General features: G+C 39.5%; 1 protein-coding gene across 1 annotated transcript in view; it reads left to right on the top strand.

Annotated features, from left to right (window-relative positions):
• Positions 1–695: 695 nt before the first annotated feature.
• Positions 696–22,419, top strand: part of LOC127582541 (protein unc-13 homolog A) — a 261,016-nt gene continuing 239,292 nt past the window's right edge. Inside the window, exon 1 of the mRNA XM_052037881.1 lies at positions 696–840. Within this exon, the coding sequence (XP_051893841.1) occupies positions 819–840 (22 nt within the window). The 5' untranslated portion in view covers positions 696–818. The remainder of the gene's footprint in view (positions 841–22,419) is intronic.

Genomic DNA, 22,419 nt, shown 5'->3' with positions numbered 1-22,419 from the left:
TTTAAAGCTATGCCCTGTTGTATCGTGCATTGGTGCCCTGGGAAAGAGGCGCTGGCTGTCCACTCTATCTATTCCTCTTAATATTTTATACACCGCTATCACGTCTCCTCTCATCCTCCTCCCCAAAGAGTAAGGCCCAAGCTCCCTTAGTCTCTCCTCATAATCCATACTCTCCAAACCAGGCAGCATCCTGGTAAATCTCCTCTGCACCCTTCGCAACGCTTCCACATCCTTCCTATAATGAGGCGACCAGAACTGAACACAGTGCTCCGAGTGTGGTCCAACCAGAGTTTTGTAATGTTTGTTAATGGCAATTGTTTATCCCCCCCCCCCCCATTAGATGAGGCTCACCATCTTGCCCAAAGTGTTGGCAACCTCTCCCATTACTCTGGGTCGCCGTTCTTTGTTCATCTGCGAAGTATCTCGGCAGCTTTTACTCGACATTAAAAGGCGCTATGTAGATGCATTGTGTTGAACTCCTGTGTTTTCGGGTGTGGGGGGCGGTGGCGGCGGCAGCAGGCCGACCCCTCAGCGCCGAGCCCGACGCCCGCCGCCCGCTGTCATCCCGCCAATTCCCCGCTCACGCCGCCTGACCGTGACGTCAGCCGGACCCGGGGCTGCTCCCCGACAAAATGGCGGCGCGGAGTAAGCGCTGAGGCGAGGGGTTGTGGTGCCGGTGAATCGACGCGGTCCGCCTGTCGCCACCCGGTTACGCGGCCACAGGGGAAGCGGGAGGAGTTGTGTATAGAGCCGATCGGAGGGGACAAATCCGCCGGGGGAGCGGGCGAATTGGTGGCGGGCAGCCGCGGAGAGGAGCCATGTCTCTGCTTTGTGTTGGAGGTAAGGCTGCTCATCTCCTCCGCCCGGCCGGCCCGACCCGACCCGACCCGACCCGACCCGACCCGCCACTCCACTCGCTCCCTGGGCACGGCCATCACTTATCAATGAATGAATGGATGGATATCAGCCGTCTCTATAGAGTCCGGGGGGAATCGCCCACGTTCATCTGGACCCCCCTCCCCCGCCCACCGAAACAGTCCCCCAGCCCTTCCCTAATCAAAGGGGGCGACTTGGCAGAGTGAGCGAGGGGCTTGACTTGTCATGAGGGGAGGGGGTTCTTTCTGGCGTGTCCGCCTTTACAAACGTGCCAGCTTTCCCTCACTTGCACCTGCAGTAATGGTCATGGTTGCACTTTTGGTTTTACAAGGAATAGTAGATCGTGTGCCTGCTTTCCTTTTTATATTTTAAAATGTGCTGCGCGTTGAGGCTGTGGGGTTTATGAATTGGAGACACTCTAGTGCCGTTAGCATTTATGAATGAATTCGCTGCAGCCCATCCATCGTAGAATAAATGCTCATTCGGGGGTTTGGTTGACTGATTTCCTCCCTATCTTTTGCATTTGAAATCTAGGACTTTTGCAAGAACCCTTGCTGTGGAATGCCTCGCTCCATATCTTTTTAAAGAACTGTGGTGATTCGACCAAATAAGCTTATTGAATAAATTTGTTAAATAGCTTGGGGAATTTAAAAAAAATGCAAAGCTAAGTTATTCCTGGTATGGTTTTCAAATCTTGTAACTTTTAGTCCATATTTTTGTGGTATATACTTTTTGAAGGCTGTTGCTTTCGCATAAAATGGTCGACAGCTTAAATATTAAAACAAAAACCTGGCTAATACAACTAAGGATTTTCAGTACTCGTGTACTTGGTGCTTTGGGTGTGGAAGTGGAATAAATGGAGACGTCACGGCACCTTGCTGCAACCCATCAGGCAGTGTAGTACAGTACCATAGACAGCTCTTCCCTCTAAGCACCACTGGCGAATTGTTCCTCTCAAAGTACATGTGTGCTATTCGATTTCTTATGCAACACCGCCTTTTGCAAAGCGCTTGACAATTTCAAGGGAGCAGGCTGAGGCATTTTACAGAAGTAAAGTAAACCAATTTTTGGGAGACTGTTGAGGAAATCACTAGATTTGCTGTACTTGGGATTAAAACGGTCAAAATTCCTGTTACATTAGCAATTTGTGGTTTAATTTTGGTAGAAGTTCTAATTTTTATTCTCCCCTGATAAAATTGAATTTAATATTTAGATCATTTTGTCCAAGGTCAGCACCCGTTTTCTGGAGTGCAGTAATTGAACGTATAGAATGCCAGTTTTAATTGCTTATCAATTAATTGTGGTACTTATCATGTGAAAAATATTTTGAATTAGATTGGATTTGACAATTGTACAATAGAATTCTTTAATATTTTCCCATCAATTTTGGATTCCTATGGAGCTATGTGAATTATGCTGCAGCAATTTGTAAGAGGTCATTAATTTAGAAACAGTAATAATGTTTTTCTGATGTTTCCTTAACTGAGATATTGAACAAGTTCCTAGATGCCCAATGTTATTATTTTCCCAATGATTCTGTGGATTTTATTTTGGTGGATGACTAGTGGATTTGGCTAGATCCGGTTGGCAGAGAGAACTGGCAGCCACACCACTACAGCTTTGTATTTTGTATTTCCAGAAAGATGCTTGTGCATATGTGCCACCATTATTGATTGTGTTGGCCTAGAGCAGGGATATTGGAGAATTTGGGAATTAATAGCTGAATGTTCAATTTAGTGAAGTCTAGAAAAAGTTTGTAAACTATTTTAATCCTAAATAATAAAAATAACTCTGGGAGCACTCAGCAGATTGGTAGCATATGTGGAGAGATGAATGGTGTAAATATTTCAGGTCAATGACCCTTTATCAGTTCTGAAATGTTAACTTTGTTTCCTTTTCCACAGACGGTGCCTGACCTGCCCCATGTTTTCTGCTTTTATTGTTGATTTCCAGTATTGGCACTTCATGCTTTTCCATTATTTGATTCCAACTTGGGTTATTGGATTAAACTAGATTCAGAGTTATTCACATTAAGTTGTGCTTAAAATGTAATTGTTTATTATGAAAATGAAGGTGACTGAAAACAAATTTGAGGAATAATTTAAACAAAACAATTTTGAGTTTGTGTTCAAAATATCCTTAAATTCTGGGATGTATAATAACATCAAAGAGTAATTGACTTAGTTTATTTTCATTTATTGCACTTATCAATTAATATATACTTTAACCCTTTGCAAGAATTAAACCTGCTATGAAGCAAATTTGTAGATCAGAAAACTTGCATTTAGGCTTCTATGATAAACCTTCACTCTTTAAAGAACTTAATGTATAACCATAATATGGTAATGGAAATTCCACTATGTTAATATCAATCTGTAACAACAAAAGGCTATGCTTCAGAATCTGGCAGTACACAGTTAGATTTGTGGTGTGTATTAGAGATAAGCAGTTAAGAGGCCTACAGTATATAATGTCTCCACATTAGAATATCACTAAGTTCAGAATGCTCAATTATTTTTAAAAAAAATACTTAAATGAGACAAATGATAATTTAACCAAAGTTATTCAGCAAAACCAGTTTCTATTGGGCAGCACAGTTGTGCAGCAGTTAGTGATGCTGCGTAAGTCAGTGACACAGGTTTGATCCTAACTGTGAGTGTTGTCTGTATGGAGTGTGCACAATCTTCTTGTGACCACGTGTGTTTGCCCTAGATGCTTTAGTTTCTTCCCACATCCCAAAGATGTACTAGTAGGTTTTTTGGCAACTGTAATTTGCCCTGAGAAATGGATTAGAGGAATATGTTGATGCAAGGTAGATACCTTAAAAGAGCATGTAATTTCAGCAAAGACATTCCCAAGTACGTTCCAAATCACTACAAGAATTAGTTTTCATTCACTTCTTTGGATGCTGATGTTGCTGGTGAAACAGACATTTAATGTCCATTCCAAAGTGCCATTGAGGAGGTAGTGATGAACTGCTGCAGTTAGGACATAGAATATAGACCAATACAGCACAAGAACAGGTCCTTCAGCCCATGATGTCTGTGCTGACCATGATGCCAATTTAAACTGTGCATCTGGCTGGATGTGGCCTATATCCCTTTTTTCTGCCTGTTCATGTGCTTGTCTAAATGCCTCTTAAACGATGCTATTATATTTGCTTCCATCACCTCCCCTGGCAGTGCAGTCCAGGTACCTACCACTTTATATAATTAAAAAAAAAGCCTCAAATCTCCTCAACTTTCCTGTTCTCACCTTAAATCTATACCCTCTAGTATCTGACATTTCCCCCTAGGAGGAGGACTCTGATTATCTACCCTATCTATGCTTCCCATAATTTTATCTATTTCTCAGGTCATCCCTCTGCCTCTGACACTCCAGAGAAAACAATCCCAGTTTGTCCAGCCTCCTTGTAGATCTCTAATTCAGACAACATCCTGGTGAACCTCTTCTGCACCTTCTACAAAGCCTCCACGTCCTTCCTGTAATGCAGTGACTAGAGTGGCGCACACAATACTCCAAATGTGGCCTAACCAAAGTTTTTTTTGTATACAACTGCAACATGACTTCTTGACTTTTATACTTAATGGCCCAACTGATGAAGGCAACTGTGTTGTACACCTTCTTTACCACCCTATCTACTTTGTCACTTTTGGGGAGCTATAAACTTGCACCCCTAGATCCCTCTGTATATCATTGCCCTTAAGAGTCCTGCCATTTACTGTGCATTTTCTTCTTGCATTTGACCTCCAAAAGTTCAATACCTCACACTTGTCTGGATTAAATTTCGTCTGCTGTTTCTCTGCCCATATTTCCAACTGGTCTATATTCTTTGACAGCCTTCCTCACTATCCACAACTTTGCCGGGTTTTGTATAGTAAGGGTATTCCCACAATAATGCTTGTAGGAAGTTCCAGGATTTGGAACATTGACAATGCAGGGGCTATGATATGTTTCCAAATTAAGATGGTGTGTGACTTGGAAGAGAGCCTGCAGATGGTGGTGGTGGTATTGTCAAAATAATGATCACTTGTGTTGGGAGTTCTTTAATATGCATATTCAATTAAATGGGGAGAACCATTTGGTGTATGATTCTTTAGGGTACAAGTAGTTTTGAGTTAACTGCTGCAGTAAGCATTCATCTTTTGAGAGATTGTTGCATGTTGTCTGAGAATTTTCTATGCAAGCTTTCTCTCTGTGGCGTGGAATATTGTGCCCCATCCTAGACAATAAGAGAACAAAATTCTGATCTCACACAACCTACCTTGCTTTGTTTTGGAGATGTTAGAAGGATTTGCAATTACTATTGATATTTATAGCATGAGATTCTGTTTCCACATGTTTGTCCTGGTTAATACAAAGAATGTGAAGAAATCTTGATGCGAGTAGGCTGTTGAATTGGTAAATCGTGTGTTGGAAAGATCCATTAGTGGTAGTTTAGCTTGTGGCTGCAATCTGTAATCATTTGCATTGTTTCCAAGCTTTGAACAAAGAGGACTAGTACATTTGACGTGTTTTAATTTATTACTTTTTACATCTGTCCTTGGCTTGTTATGCAATTACATTATTATAATGTTTATGAATCTACCAATTATTGTGCTTGCCAAATCATAATGCTTTACAATACTGGTCAAAATGAATTGGCAGTTTATGCTGGAAATCCATCCAAGCATAAATAATAATAATAAGTGTTTGTTAGTCTTGTATTGGAAGGAAAGCACCTGGGAGCCCTTGGTAACCTTCCTTGAGTAGCTTGTCATTACTGTGCAATTTAATCTTCTATTCTACATAATAAATTTTGCAATATGCTGTTTTCAGAATTATCTGGTTTGTAATCTAAAAGACTGATCCTTTTATTTTAATCTCCCCTCTTCTTCAAAGCATTCCACTATTATAAATGAACCTTACGATTTATTTTGGGCATCTGTCAGAGATGCCATGTATTTTCAGAAGATAAAAACAGATGAAATAAATAAAAGCTAATCTGTTGGCAGAGTTGGATGAGGGATAAATGTTGGCCAGGTGACTAAGAGATAATGTTCTGATGAAGATCTTCAACTTGTAACACTAATTGCTTCTCTTTCTGCAGTTGTTGCCAGACTTGCAGAGTATTTGCAGTGTTTTTGGTTTTGGATTTTCAAAGGATACCTCTTGTTCTTCAAATAGTGCCTTTGCATCTTTATGCCTCGCTGAGAGGGTAGATGAGGCTTCGGTTTAACATCTCACCTGAAACACAGTATTTCTAAACTGGCCACTTGCTCTGTCAGTTCTACACTCAAGCAATATCTTAGATTTTTTTCTGAATCTTTAACTACTGTGTATCTTAAGTGTTTTCACTAAGCTGAGGCTGATGCTTTGAATACTGGGTAACAAGAATATTTTCCATTATGAGTATTTGTCCTGTATTAACGTACAAAATTCAGTGCTTCAGTTATTTGGAGCAAGTATGAGGATTTTCTCCATTTGTTCATGCATTATTTCGTAAATGTTCTTATACTGGAATGCCATTTTTTCCTTTTGTTTTATCTTGGGTGGGATAGGCAGAAAGGGAAAGCAGTTGAAGCAAAATATTATAGTACACGGAGAGTTTTGACTAATAGTGATAGGGGAAGATGAGACTAAACTGAACCTTAATTTTGTTTAGCAGGCAGGGCATGTCTTTGAGCTCACTGGAGGAAGTGGAAACAATTCAGTTTTCTACACACACATTCAAAGCTAAATATTAGAAACTTTGAGGGAGCTTTATAATTTTCCTCAAGCAATTGAGGAAATATGAGTTTTTTAATCGAAACCAACTAAATTGTTTTGTGAATTCAAATGTTCCTTAATTTTCTACTTTTGGTAAGCCACTTTAGTTTTAGTAACACGTGTATTGAAACATTGTTGATGTTTTTCCCCCGTTGTTTTAGTACATTTATTTTAGATTCAATAATATGACAGTATCTATCCCTCTGCTATAAGACTATTGAATTCCCTAGTATGATAAGATGGAACCATTACCTCACAATCTACCTCGTTACGACCTTGCACCTTATTGTCTACCTGTACTTTCTCTGTAACTGTAACATTTTCTGCATTCTGTTATTGTTTTACCTTAATGCACTGTTGTAATTGATCTGTATGAACGGTATGCAAGACAAGTTTTTCACTGTACCTTGGTACATGTGACAATAATAAACTAATTTACCAATTTGTACATTTCTAAAATTCTGAGTTGTGTTAGTACATTGGATTTCATTTTCAATACCAGTGCAATATTGCAGAGTTAGTATAAATAAGTTTCACATCCACTTACTTTTTCCATATGAGAGCATGTACAATTCCTGTTACTACTTGGTATGCATCCTATGAAGATGCAGTAATATTTTGGTTCATTGAGTCTTTTCAAGTATTTCTGTTCTAGAAGCTGTGCAACTATTTATGCACAGACTTTCACATTTTAAAGCAAACCCCCAGAACTCCTCTGTTCCATAATGTTGCTGCTTGGCATTTAAGTGCTGATGTTTCTGGATGGGAAGAGTAATTGTTTATTCCTTTATTTGAACTATGTTAACTCTTCTTTTTTGAGGGGGGCGTGTACAATTAGAGCTGTAATCAAAACAATGCTTGCTAATATCCTTTATTTCTAGAGGTGTCCAATTGGACGTGTAATATGGAATCTTTTGCAGGTTCTATATTTTTTTAATCAACTGAGAGTCATTTAGACAGATACATGAACTTGAAAGGAATGGAGGGATATGGATCATGTGCAGGCAGGGAATTGGTTTAATTAGGCATCATGGTCAGCACAGACATTGAGGGCTGGAGGACCTGTTCCTATGCTGTATTGTTCTATGTTCCAACTTGGGTCTTGGCCCCAGTATTGGTATGGAATGATAAACACCTAAGACATCTTGGGACATTTCAATGTTAATGCAACTTGTTGAATTGATGTCATTTCCTTGGCACCTATCTTTGCATGTGTGGATGCAAAATTTGACTTTGCTTAAATATCAATAGTAATCTGGTTATTGAATGTCATGAATGGCAATCCATGTTCTTCAATTTTGGTGCTCTTCATGGTTTGTTGATGTGCTAATACATTTTCATGTACTCACTGAGTATTCGCTAGGTTTTCTTCCTTTCTACATCCACTTTTAATGGATGTAGAATGGAAGATACTGTATTTATTGTGGTATGTTCAGCTGATGGAAATCATGCTGCTTCTATTAGGAAGAGATGGATAAAGAACTGTCACTTGACTGAAAATGTTCAGTTAAAGTGTAGTTGAGGAATTATGAAATTTGAGGTAGAACTATTGCAGTGCTAACTTTGATCAACTTTATTAGCAGTGCATATACTAGAAATGGTGTTTAGATCTTCACTTTCTAGTGTAATGACTTGCTTTGTTAGCATGGTTGAAATCAATTTTCAATCACACATGGTCCAGTGGTTTCCTTGAAATCCAACTGCATTATCACAACTTTACAAGTTGTTGCAACATCTCAGTGTATGCATTTCAAGGTTTTTCTTACCATAGATTTATTTAAAGAAACAAGTCACATGCCATTCAGTCTAGCAGTTATATTGTATAATTTGTTACTTTTGTAATTGATTCTGGAATTGACTGTTTGTGAAATTCTAAGTGAGAGTATAGCATAAAGCCACCAAGGGAAGTCTTTTTTATATCATAAACTATGTGTATACATGGTTGTGCAGTGTGCATCTTGACTTCTATTTTATCAAGATGTAATGGCACTATTCTGAAAAGATTGTAGGGTACTCTAGTTCAACAAAGGCACAAAAAATTGAGCTACAACTTTGACTTCATGGCACAATCAAACATTTTATAAATGTGTTTTTAAAAAAAAAATGTAATCCAAGGCTGATATTGCCTTATGTACATGATTGAACTTTCCAGTTCCAGTTTTTGAGTAACAGCAGTTTCACAATTAGGAGAGTTCAACCTGAAGACATACTTTTTAGTGACGAAAGCAAGCTAGTCATTATTGTAATTTAAGATGGGCTACAAGGGATGTGAGTCTGCCATCATATTGAAATGAAAATATGAATGGTCAGTTTGATGTTTGAAAGAAAAGTTGAGCTGGATAGCAATGGACCTGGCAACTTGAAGTTTTCTGCAGGCAGGGGGGTGGGGGGGTTGTACTCTGGTGCAGCTAGTATAGATGCTGCCTCGCTGCTCTGGGTTCAATCCTGATCTCTGCTGTCTGTAAAGTTCACATGTTCCCCCAGTAACTGCCTGGCTTCCTCCCACATCTCAAAGGTGTGCAGGTTGGTAGATTAATTAACTGCCATAAATTGCCCCCAGTTTGTAGGTTAGCGGTAGAATCTGGGAGAAGTTGATAGGAATGTGGGGAGAATGAAGTAGGATTAATGTAAATGAGTGCTTAATGCTTGGTGCAGACTTGCTGGGCTAAATGTCTTTTACTGTGCTGTTTGATGCTGTGACTCCAGTAGAATGACTGAGAGTAAAATAGCTGTGGTGAGGTTTCTATATGGTAGTTAACACAATGGCTAATATTTTAAATGCATATGTATTAGCAATGCTTTGCACCTGCTTCCAGTGATTGATTCAACCATTCATACAGGACTCTCTATCTCACCCTGCCTTCTGAAAGGACTTCATTCCACTCGACCAGTTCTTCCATCTCTATTGTATCTTCTGAGATTTTCCACACAGTGCCTCTGAGATGTCTCATTTCCTGAACCATAGTTTCCCCTGTTTATCATAGTTGATGGAGCCCATGACTGCATCCCATCCACTTCCAACATGTCTGCTCACCCCATCGTCTTGCTAATTCAACGATAGAATTGCCTAGTCCTCGCTTTCTACCCTACAAGCTTCTGCATTCAATGGATAATCTATTGCAATTGCTGCCACCTTCAATGTGATTCTACCACTAGGTGCATCACCCTTCCTTCTCTTCACTTTTTTAGCATTTTGAAGGGACCGTTCTCTCTGCTGCTTGGTCCGCTGTTCTGTCTCAACCTCCTCATGGTACTTTCCTATGCAATTGACGGATGAAACTTCACCTTGTCTAAGTAACCAACCCCTTGTGCTGTAACTATGCCTCCAATTTTTACATTTCCTCCAACGGGGGAAAGATCCTCTCAGAATCTACCCTGTTAATCCCCTTAGAATCTTGTTTCATTAGGTTGCCCCTCATTCTTAACTCTATGTATGGACCCAACCAGCTTTCCTCATTAGGCAATCCTTTCATCCCAGGAATCAACCTGATGACATTTTTGAACTCTCTCTCGGGCAAGTATCCTTCATTATTACATAAGGAAATCAAAACTGAATGCAGTATTCGAGATGTGGTCTTGCCTGTGCCATGCTCACTGGGGCCCTGGCTTCCATTGCTCCCTTTAAACTTACTAGGCTGACTGGAAAACTTTATTCTAATATGAAATATCTTAATGTGAATTAAGTGTGTTGTTGTAGTATTAATAAAATAACATTTGATTCTGCAGAGAATCTATTGGCCAGCACCACCAAAGCCCTGAGCGTGCTGGATTAACTTGTTTAACTGTATGGTGTTTTTCTGGCTTTCCTGCTAAAGTGGATAACTCTCATTTCCCACATTTGAGCTCCATCTGTCAAATATTTGCTCACTGCTTTAACTCATCTACATCACTTTGCAGAGTGTCTTTGTCCCAACAACTTCCTTTTCCACCTCCTTTTGTATTGTCAGCAAATTTGGTTTCCCTTTACCCATCCTGCTTGGTACACTCTTTAATAAAAAAAAATTATAGAGTTCTTTAAAAGAAACTCAAGAGTTAATGTGATTTTACCATTCTCTAAATGTTCTGCCATATCCTTAATAAATTGTAGCATTTTTCTAAGATTGATGCTAGGCCAACAGTTCCATAGTTTTCTGCATTCCATCTCCATCTTTTTTCAAATTGCAACTTTTGCAGCATCTAGAAAACAATGCATCCAATGCTATTGGAAAGTAGTTGAAGTGATGGCACCCAGAGGATGCAGTCCAGAATGTGGCACTGTGGTAGAATTTCCACAGGGGAAACAGTGAAGCAGAGAAATGCAGTAGTCAAAAAGGATTAGAAAATAGAACAGTACAGCACAGGAACAGGCCCTTCAGCTAACCATGTCAGTACTGACCATGATGCCAATCTAACTAATACTGTCTGCTTGCATCCTTCTATTCCCTGCCTGTTCATGTATCTGTCTAAATGCCTCTTAAATATTCTATTGTCTATGCTTCTGCCATCTCCCTTGACAGCATATTCCATGCACGTACTGTGTGTGTGATAACTTGTCTTGCATGTCTTTTAAATTTTCCTCCTCTCACCTTAAAGCTATACCCTCTTGTATTTGACATTTCCACCCTGGGGTGGGGGGGAAGCAGAAAGACTCTGACTATCTTCACCATCGAGATAACAAAGGCATGAAAGAGAGGCAATGTTATGGTGGTCATGCGGGACTTCAATATGCAGGTAGACTAGGAAAATCAGGTTGGTACTGGATTCCAAGAGAAGGAATTTGTAGAATGCCTATGAGATGTCTTTTTGGAGCAGCTTGTGGCCAAGCCCACTAAGGAAAAGGCAATTCTGCATTTGGTGTTGTACAGTGAACCAGATTTGAGTAGGGAGCGTAAGGTAAAAGGAACCCTTAGGAGGCAGTGATCATAATATTGAATTTGCCCTGCAATTTAAGAGAGAGAAGCTAAAATCAGATGTATCGGTATTACAGTTGAGTAAAGGTAACTACAAAGGCATGAGACAGGAGCTGGCCAAAGTTGATTGGAAGGGGACCCTAGCAAGGATGACAGTAGAGCAGCAATGGCAGGAGCTTCTGGAAGTAATTCAGAAGATGCAGGATCAGTTCATCCCAAAGAAGAAGGGAGGATGAGGCAAATATGACTGATAAGGGAAGTCAAAGATAGTATAAAAGCAAAAGAGGGCATACAATATTGCAAAAATTAGTGGGAAGCTGGATGATTGGGAAGCTTTTAAAAACCAACAGAATGCGACTGAAAAAGCAATAAGGGAAGAAAAGATGAAATGTGAAGATAAGCTAGTCGATAATATAAAAGAGGATACCAAAAGTTTTTTCAGATGTATAGAATAGAAGAGGCAAGAGTGGACATTGGACTACTGGAAAATGATGCTGGAGAAGTAGTAATGGGGATTAAAGAAATGGCAGACGAACTGAATAAGTATTTTGCATCAGTCTTCACTGTGGAAGACACCAGCAACATGCCAACAATCTGAGAGAGTCAGGGTAGAAGTGAGTGTAGTCGCTATTACTAAGGAAGCTGCTTGGGAAGCTATAGGTCTGAAGGTGGATAAATCACCTGGACCAGATGGACTATACCCCAGGGTTCTGAAAGAAATAGCTGAAGAGATCGTGGAGGCATTAGTAGTGATCAGAGTCAGGAATGGTTCCGGAGCACTAGAAAATCGCAAATGTCGCTCCGCTCTTTAAGAAGGGAGAGAGGCAAAAAAACAGGAGATTATAGGCCGGTTAGCCTGACTTCAGTGATTGGTAAGATTGGTTTCCTTAAGGGAAGATCTTTCCTGATACATGTGTTGGAGTTCTTTGAGGAAGTAACGGGCAGGATAGACAAAGAGTCAGTGGACTTGGACTTTCAGAAGGCCTTTGACAAGGTGCCGCACATGGGGCTGCTAAATGAGATTGGAGCCCATGGTATTACAGGAATGGTACTAGCATGGATAGATTGCCTGATTGGCAGAAGGCAAAGAGTGGGAAAAACGGGGCCTTTTCTGGTTGGCTGCCAGTGACTAGTGGTGGTCCTCAGCAGTCGGTGTTGGGTCTGCTAATTTTCATGTTCTGTGTTAATGATCTGGATGACAGTATTGATGGCTTTGGAGCCAAGTTTGCAGAAGATACAAAAATAGGTGGAGGGGCAGGTAGTGTTGAGGAAGCATGGAGTTTGCAGAAGGACTTGAACAGTTTGGGAGAATGGGCAAAGAAGTGGCAGATGCAATACAGTGTAGTTAAGTGTATGGTCATGCAATTTGGTAGAAGGAATAAAAGTATAGACAATTTTCTAAATGGGGAGAGAATTCAGAAATTGGAGGTGTAAAGGGACTTGGGACTCCTCATGCAGGACTCCCTAAAGGTTAACTTGCAGGTTCAGTTGGTAGTAAGGAAGGCAAATGCAATGCTAGCTTTCATTTTGAGAGGACTAGAATATAAAAGTGCAGTTGTAATGCTGAGGCTTTATAAGGCATTGGTCAGACTACATTTGGAGTATTGTGAGCAGTTTTGGGCCTCGTATCTAAGGACGTATGTATTGGTGTTGGAGAGAGTCCAGAGGAGGCATGAGAATAATCCTGGAGATGAAAGGGTTAATGTATGAGGAGTGTTTGATGGCCCTGGGCCTGTACTTGCTCAACACTACCTACCTCATTGAAACCTACCAAATATTGAAAGGTCTGGATAGAAGGGACATGGAGAGAATGTTTCCAGCAGTGGGAGAGTCCAGGACCAGAAGGCACAGCCTCAATAGAAGGACATCTCTTTAGAACAGAGATGAGGAGAATTTCTTTAGCCAGGTGGTGTTGAATCTGTGGAATTCATTGCTCCAGATGGCTGTGGAGGTCAAGTCATTGGGTATATTTAAAGCGAGGTTGATAGGTTCTTGACTAGTAAGGGCATCAAAGGTTTCAGGGAGAAGGCAAGAGAATGGGGTTGAGAGGGAAAAATAAATCAGCTATGATTGAATGGCAAAGCAGACTTGATGGGCTGCATGGCCTAATTCTGCTTCTGTGTCTTATGGTCTATCTCTGCCTCTCTCAATTTTGTATACTTCCATCAGCTCACCCCTCTGCCTCTGACACTCCAGAAAAAGACAATCCAAGCTTGTCCAACCTCCCATTATAACTAATATTCCAATCCAGGCAACATCCTAGTGAATCACTTCTGCACCCTTTCCAAAGCCTCCACATCCTTCCTATAGTGTGGCAACCAGAACTGTACACTCCAAAATACATATACTCAAAGTTTTATGCAGCTGCAACATGCCTTGCCAACCTTGTACTCAATGCCCAGACGAACAAAGGCAAGTATGCATTCTTCACCCTCCTTTCCACTTGTGTTGCCACTACCTGGGAGCTATGGACTTGCACCCTATGATCCCTGTGTACATCAATACTCCTAAGGGTCTTGCCATTTACTGTATACTTTCTTCTTGCATTTGAACTCCCAAAATGCATCACGTTACATTTGTCTAGATTAAACTCCATCTGCAATTTCTCTGCCCACATTTCCAACTGATCTGTATCCTTTGACAGCATTCCTCACTATCTACAACTCCAAATTTTCATGTCCTCTGCAACCTTACTAATTAAACCACCTATATTTTCATCTATATAATATTAGAGGTCCCAGCATTGATTCTTGTGGGACACCACTAATCACAGACCTGCAGTCAGTAAAACATCCCTCTACCATTACCCCCTGTTTTCTATGACCAAGTCAATTTTGGATCCAACTTCCATATGCCATGATCTTCTGTACCAACACCATGGTGATTGCACTTTTCATATTCCTGAGCTGTACCTGTATGGCCTCACGGGGTGAGCCCTCCAAGATGTCCTCTCCAAGTACAGCTGTGACATTCTCCTTAATCGCTGATGCAACTTCTTGCCTCCTTTTATATCCCTCTCTATCACATCAGAAACATCTAAATTCTGGGATCTTGAGCTAGGCTGGTGGGGAGGGCAGATTAATGCTTCTGCAACTAAAAACACCAGTGCCACATGGTTTTCTATTGCCCTGGTGCTATGGTTTTCTGTTATGAAAGGGTGTGAGGATGCTGTGATTCTTGCTGATTGTACTGTGCTGACAGGCTAGATGCACCTTGCATTTGGCTCTTGCATTTCTGTCAACTGTGGCTGGGTTACAAAGTACAATCCCATTCATATGAATGGGATCTCTGACCTCCATCTCTTTTTTTCAAAAAAAAAAGACTGGTTAAAATTTCTATTTTTCTTTTTTTCAGTTCCCATCTGTTTCTATTTTTCAGTGGTTTAATATAGTGAATATCAGAAACACTTTAGAACACTTCAGTATGCCATGGATATGGGGTCTGCTGCATTTTATGGAAGGGCAGTGAAAAGGAAGCCTCCAGTACTTTGGATGCCATCTATACTGAGTAGCTAGGTAGGCCACAGGATTAGTAGAGGTGGGGTGTGAATGCGAGGCATGGGCTGTGTTGAGCACAATCCAGCCTGAACAGTGAAACGGGTCCAAAAAAAAGGACTAGACAGTTAAAATTCTGGGATACAATTTGTTCAGAAAAGATGGGAATTAAAGGTGGGGTGGTAGCATCAATTGTAATGCTAGAGAGTGAATGTCTTTGAAAGGTTGGGTATGGAAGCAAGAAGGGAGCTGTTGCACTTGGAGTATTCCATTGGCTTCCAAGAAGCATGAGAGATGGTGGACCTCTGAGGGGAATGTGCAAGAGCTTGTTATGATGAAATTGGGTGCTTTCAAATTCCCAAGTGAAGATAGACTGGCTGAATGGTCAGATAAGTGGCAGATAAAATTTAATGGACATGTGTGAAGGGATACACTTTAGTAGAAAGAATAACAATATAGATTAAATGGCTCAGTTAATTATAGTGTTCAAGATCCAAGGAGTGTGGGAGTACATGTGCATAAATCCTTAAAAATAGAATGACGTCTAGCAAGAGTTTTTAGTAAAGCATATGGTACCCTAGAATGCATAAATGGCGACTTTGAGTATAAAAGCAAGGAAGTTGTGTTGAACTGGTACAAAACATTAGTTAGACCAGAGCTGGAATGATCTCTGCACATTAGGAAGGCTGGAAGATCCTAGAGAATGGTTCCAGAGATGAAGGATTTTGCATTGAAATAAAGGAAGTTCGGGTTGTTGTCTTTGGGGGAAAAAAAAGTTGAGAGATTTGATGGAAGTGTGTAAGATCATGACTGGTTCAGATGGGGCAAGGGGGAAGCTGTTTCCATTAGGATAAGGGTTCACAGGTTTAGAGTTTTGGTTAAAAGATGCAAGGATGAACATTTTTCTTTCCTGAGTGATTTGAGAACTGGAATTCAGTCTGACAGAAGTGAAAACAATTAGTGCCTTCCAAAGAGAATTAGATAGGCACTTGAGGGGGATAACTTATAGAATTGTGGGGGAGTGGGGCTAGGAGCTAACATAAATCTGAAGGGCCATTGGCCTCCTGTGCTCTAACAGCACTTCCATTCTGTGGTATAACTAAAAATGTTTTAACATTGCTTTGGTGTGAGAAGTATACATTTTTGAATGTTATACCACTGTACAAGTTAGCATTATGAAGATGTAATTTATAATTATACTATATTCATGAGAATTAGTATATGATGTCTAAGAAGAGATGGTGAAAGAGTGCTGTTTTGGGGATTAGTTTCTATTTTTGATGAACCATGTTTGAGCAAACTCAATGTATTATTTTTCAGCACAAACTAATATTTTGGTGTGCTTTCTATTTTCTAACATCTGTTGACTAGTGTGCAGAGTTTGCTCTCTAAGCATGTTTTTTCCCCATTTGGTTGAGATGGCAGCATTTCAAGTTATTTTCAAATTTTTATGAAAGAACCTAGCAAAAAATTGAATGTGCCTGTTGTTTCCATAAAGGCAATTCTAGCAGTAGTTGCAAACACACAGTACAGTTAATAATGCCAAATTAAATTCTGAACAATGAGGCAACAAGTGACAAATTTTGATGTTTTAAGTGTTAGTTCAGGGTGTGAAATCTTCAGGTTCAACGATATATTATTCAAGATAAAATATCTTTATTAGTCACGTGCATTGAAACACACAGTGAATTGCATCTTTTGCGTAGAGTGTTCTGGGGGCAGCCTGCAAATGTCGCCATGCTTCTGACACCGACATAGCATGGCCACAACTTCCTAACCCTTGTGCCTTTTGGAATGTGGGAGGATACCCACGCAGACACGGGGAGAACATACAAACCCCTTACAGACAGTAGCTGGAATTGAACCAGGGTCACTGGTGCTGTAATAGCGTTACGCTAACCATATGATATAACATTTTTGTACAAAAACACAGATTAATTGACATCACAAATCAATTTCAAAGTTAACTGTTTTGTCTTTGAGCCAACCAGCACTGGCACAATAAATTATAGGTAGTAAATATATTTAATGCAGTTATTGAAATCCTATTTTAGTCAAGTCTGCTGACTTGTTCAATATCAAAACGCAAGTGTATTTGTAGTTTTAACTGGGAGATATGTACTTGTTGAAAAACATACATCTGTCAATGGAGGTGCACAAATATTAACATCGCTGTTTTTTAAATTTGTGATTTTGCACACTAACAAACTTTTAACTGATCTTAAAGTTGGAACAGTCAGTAGTGCTTTGATCAAAGTTGAAAATGCCTTTAATGAAGAAAGTCAACTTCAGTTACTTGTATAATGAATAGGAAAACAAAACTTTGCTAAGAAGCAATTGCAGGTTTTTGAGAATGAAGTTACTGACTACAAATCAAGTGCCTTCATTGCCCCAGATTTCCATTTTATAGGAATATACGAGTCCCTGAATTACAAAGGAAGTTCAGGTAAAAATCAAATGGAAAGAGGCTTGTAGTAAATGGAAAACCAGGCAGTGAAGAATTGCTTTTTTTTCTTTTTCGGTGGGGGTGGGGGGGAAAGTACTTGGGTAGTAAAGGGAGAATGGTAGAACACTAACAGTTAACAAAAATCATTTCTATAGACTCAAACAAAGCTAAAGAACTGCTGTGACCTATTAGGGATCTAATCTTGTAAAGGCAGATGGTGTGACTAAAGTACAGAATGAGCATTTTGTTTCAATCTCCACAAAAGAGGATTGAGTTAAAATAGTAATTTAAAAAAATGCAAATATAAATTTGGGGGAGGGGGGAATAGATTGGAATCACTTGGTCCAGATGAGGTGCAGTTTTGACTGCTGAGGGTAGTTAAACTGAAGATAGTAGAATCTCTGCCCACAATCTTTTAATCAAGTAGATTTTTAAAAGTTCATTCACAGAATGTGTATACTTATTGTCCAGACTTAATTATTCTTGAAATGAATGACTTTTGGAGAGTACTTGAGTCAACCACATTATCATAGGCCAGATTGGGTAAGGTGCTAAAAGATCATTAATGAAGCAGATGGGTTTCTACAACAATCTGGTAGTTTCATTGTCACTATCACCAATTTAGTAGCTTTATATTACTGGAATTAATTAACTGAATTTACATTTCTCAGCTGCTGTGCTTGGAAATTGAGCTCCTGTTTCTGGATCATTTACTCCAATAACAATCATTGTGATATTGACCCACTTCCATTTTAAGGCAAAAGGAAGACTGGGTGATCGCAAAACTTAAACACCTGTTCAACAAAGTCAATAGTGAACCTTGTAATATATAGATTCACAAATACTTGAGGATGGCAATTGATGAGGCATTTGTGAATCCTTTGCAGATACTTTGCAAATTGAGGAGTTATGCTGACTTTTTTTTATTAATAGTTTAAAAATAAAATCACTAATGGAGGTATTCAAGATTCTGAGGAATTTTGGAGCAAGCATTGGAAAAGCTGTTTCCTCTGACAATTAGATTGTAACCATCAGATGTTGATTTTAGGATAATTTGGAGAAATAATGAGAAACTAATTGACAATTTCAGAGATCTGGAATGCTCTGTTTGAAGGTGGAGATGGTATCTGATTTTGGCAGTGCATTTAAGGAGAATTAATTTCAGGGTAATGACAGTACAGTTGTATCTAAATTGGAGTGTTCTTTTTGTGCAGTCAGCCAAATGATTCTCGCTTAGAATTATAATTCTAAGCTCCTGAAGGTACTTCTGAAAATGTTTTGGGACTATCGAGCTGGTTTTCTCTACTGAAAGGAAAATGGATGAGCCACACCATTTAGCTCAGTTCAGAGATCCTAATGTCCCCACCTTAAATACTTCAACATCCATATGTTGCATAACGTTCGAAGGTTTTCACCTCTGTTAACTAGATGATACGTGTACTTTATGGAAAATAATCCTCAACCCTGAGCTATTTTATAATTGCATGAATTATTAGATAATCTTGAATTTGCCCTTTCCACCTTTTATCCCTTTTTATTTAGTTTCTGCTTGCATAGTTCCTTTCTGTGTTGAAAAGCTTTCTGCTTTTCAAGGCTGCGTCCAGTGATTGATCTCAAAGTTGTTCTCTACTCTGTCCCTACTTTTTTTGAGGACTACATTAGAATACAACTCAGCTTTTGGTTTTGACTTCTCCAGTTTCTAACTATTTCTGAAATTCTATGATATTTGGCTTTCTACTGTGAGTAACTGAAGTTCCTTGGAGCTTTTAATAGCCAGCAAGTTATTCACTCAACTTATTTTGGTGGATAGTGTGTTTGGGGGTAGGGACAAGAGGAAGTACATTCATGTAAGCTTTAAAGTGGGTCTAGAAAAAGGTATATTGCAACTTTATTGGAAAGATTGATATAACATTGCTTTTAAGTAGCTTGGTGTTTTGGTTTTGCAGGAAGGAAAAGAATGACAAAGGGAATAGCCACTGGCGTGTGTCTAAACCACAGTCTGATTCATATGATGAATGGGTGCATTGTAGTTTATTTTCAAAGTAACACAAAATTGATAATTGTATAAGTTAACCAACTTTGGTTGAGTGGTGTTAAATGTGCTGCCCAAGGTGTAGAGCAAGGAAGAAACAAAATTCAGTTAATTCCAGAAATCTTTCTATATTATGTATGAATATATATTACAAGGTTCATTTTTGAATTTCGAAATGCAAGAGATTGCAGATGCTTAATATGGAGCAAAAAAAAAACAACTGGAGGAACTCAGTAGGCCAAGCAGCATCTGCAAAGGGATAGTTGATATCCTGGGTTGAGACCCTGTACTGGTGTAGGGTCTTGACCTGGGGTGTTCACTATTCCTTTGCCTCCATAGATGTTGCCTCAATTTGCTGTGGTGTTCCAGATTTTTTTTCTTATTTTGACTTTGGGTGTGTAACTTTTGCAATCATCCAGCGTCCTGCATGCCCTAATATGGAAGGGTCAATATCGTAATGATTGTTATTGAAATAATGATCTAGAAACATGAGCTCAATCCCCAGCATAGCAGCTGAGAAATTTAAATTCAATTAATTAATTGTAGAAATATTGGTGATTTGGAGAATATTAATGATAGTGGTGAAGGGGAAGCTGCTCAGTGTAGAAAACTGGGGTATCTTAAGTGCTGCAGGGGTCCCAGAAGATAAATAGATGAGGAAAGAAAAAAATCCAGTTAACAAAAGTGGATTAGGGGTCACTAGCTGTTATTGTCACATATGAGCATTCAGATTTTGTTTTGAGTATTGATCTGGAAACAGTAACTGACAATTCTGTAGCTTCCATGTGTTTGTAATTTTATAACTGTAATCTAACAACCTCACAATAACCTTGTTCATAGTTCATTGTAAACATAGTAGATATCAACTAAAAACAAAGTTATTTTCCTGTTCAAATAAAACAGTAAATAATGATTCAATGTGTCTCTCTATGGTAATTTAATATGGAATGGATGCTGAATCTCAATATTGGCTTTCTAACTAATTGGTATCCTTTTATTATGAATGCCATTTTGTTTAAAGATAATCATTTTAAAAAGAGAACAACTGCTATTGCATAGTGACCTTGAAGTTGATTTGGGATAGAATAATTGTCTTAATTGTCACTGCTTGACAGTGAGGGATTACACTAATCTGAAACTAAGGAGACACATCTGGTGGTTTTGATGCACAGAATTTAAAGCGTTAAAACTACCATATCACCTAACTGCTTTTTTTCCTGTTATTTATGTTAGAACAGTTTTATTCTGTTTCAACCTCCCTTGAGTGCTTATCTGGCTTCCCTTTTTCAACCCATTTATTGTTACGACATCAATTATTATAGTTAGTAACATTTTCAATAACTCAGCTTTAATTAGAAGCAAAGCACCATAGTCCAAATCCCAACTGTGCTTCCATTGATGACCAGGGTGTTACAATTGGTTTGAGTGCTTGTGTTAGGAATGGCAAAATAAACAGGCTTTGTAATATCCATTAATTGAGCTATGGATCAATCCTTGCTGAAGTGTACCCATGAGCATTAGACATGAAGTCTTGCAGTAAAGACTTTGAGAGAACAGAATGCAATAGCAAATTTGGATAGAGATTAAGTAAACTTCTCAGCAATTATTCTGTGGGCTTTGGGATCTAGGAAAACTGTGTTTTTGGAAAAAGTGGTTGAGTTAACTTTAAGGAAATGACCAAGTATGGTAGCTACAAGAAATGGAGGAAAAACTAAAGGGATACAGGGAACATTAAATCAGTGGAAGCAAAAGGTAAGCTTGCACATAGATTCACTTAACTGAATGCTATAAAATTGAGGTGATTGTGTTCTTTAGAGGCTTTTGGAAATGGAAAGGGATCTTTTGTATATTTACGTGAATTACAAGGCTGGTGATTTGTTTGGGTGAGTTCTTAAGTGGGTTTATCTTGATTTTTTTGTGTGGAATGTAATTAAGTGAAGACTTGTAGTACATAGGTAGCAAAGAAGCTTTTAAGAAAATTCTGTAGGGCAGGCAGAACAAATCAAAGATATTCAGCATGGTAAATTGGTCTATTGTCACATGTACTGAGGTACAGTGAAAAACTTTATTTGTTTTGCATGCCATCCATACAGATCATTTCATTACTACAGTGCATTGAGGTAGTACAAGAGAAAACAGAGTAGGAACATAAGAGGAGCAGGAGTAGGCCAACTGGCCCGTCGAGCCTGCTCCACCATTCATTAAGATCAAGGCTGATCTGGCCATGGACTCAGCTCCACCTAGCTACCTTTTTCCCATTACCCTTAATTCCCCTACTATGCAAAAACCTAAAACAGTGGGATAGAAGCTGTTCTTGAGCCTGGTAGAATGTGCTTTAGGCTTTTGTATCTTCTGCCTGATGGAATGGGGGATAAGAGAGGATGTTCAGGGTGGGTAGGGTCTTTGATTATGTTGGTTTCTGTTATGTGCTGTGTCCACAGTTCTCCACAATTGCTTGCGGTCATGGGCAGAGCAGTTGCCATACCAAGCCATGATGCGTCCAGATAAGATAGTTTCTGTGGTGCACCGATTTTAAGAATTGAGGGTCAAAGGGGATGTGCCAAATTTCTTTAGCCTCCTGAGGAAGTAGAGGCGCTGGTGTGCTTTCTTGGCCGTGATGTCTACATGGTTGGACCAGGACAGACTAATAGTGATGTTTACATCTGGGTACTTGAAGCTTTCAACCCTCTTGACCCCAGCACCGTTCATGTAAACAGGAGTGTATGCACAGCCACCCCCTTCTGAAGTCAATGACCAGCTCTTTTGTTTTGCTGACAATGAGGGAAAGGTTGTTGTCATGACACCATGCCACTAGGCTCTACCTCCTTCCTGTACTCTGACTCATCATTATTTGAGATTCGGCCCACTACGGTGGTATCATCTGCAAACTTGTAGATGGAGTTAGAGCAGAACATGGCCATGTAGTTGTGAGTG

The sequence above is a fragment of the Pristis pectinata genome, chromosome 24 (assembly GCF_009764475.1).
Source record: "Pristis pectinata isolate sPriPec2 chromosome 24, sPriPec2.1.pri, whole genome shotgun sequence".
Classification (NCBI taxonomy): domain Eukaryota; kingdom Metazoa; phylum Chordata; class Chondrichthyes; order Rhinopristiformes; family Pristidae; genus Pristis; species Pristis pectinata.
This window is presented reverse-complemented; position numbering and strand designations above follow the sequence as displayed.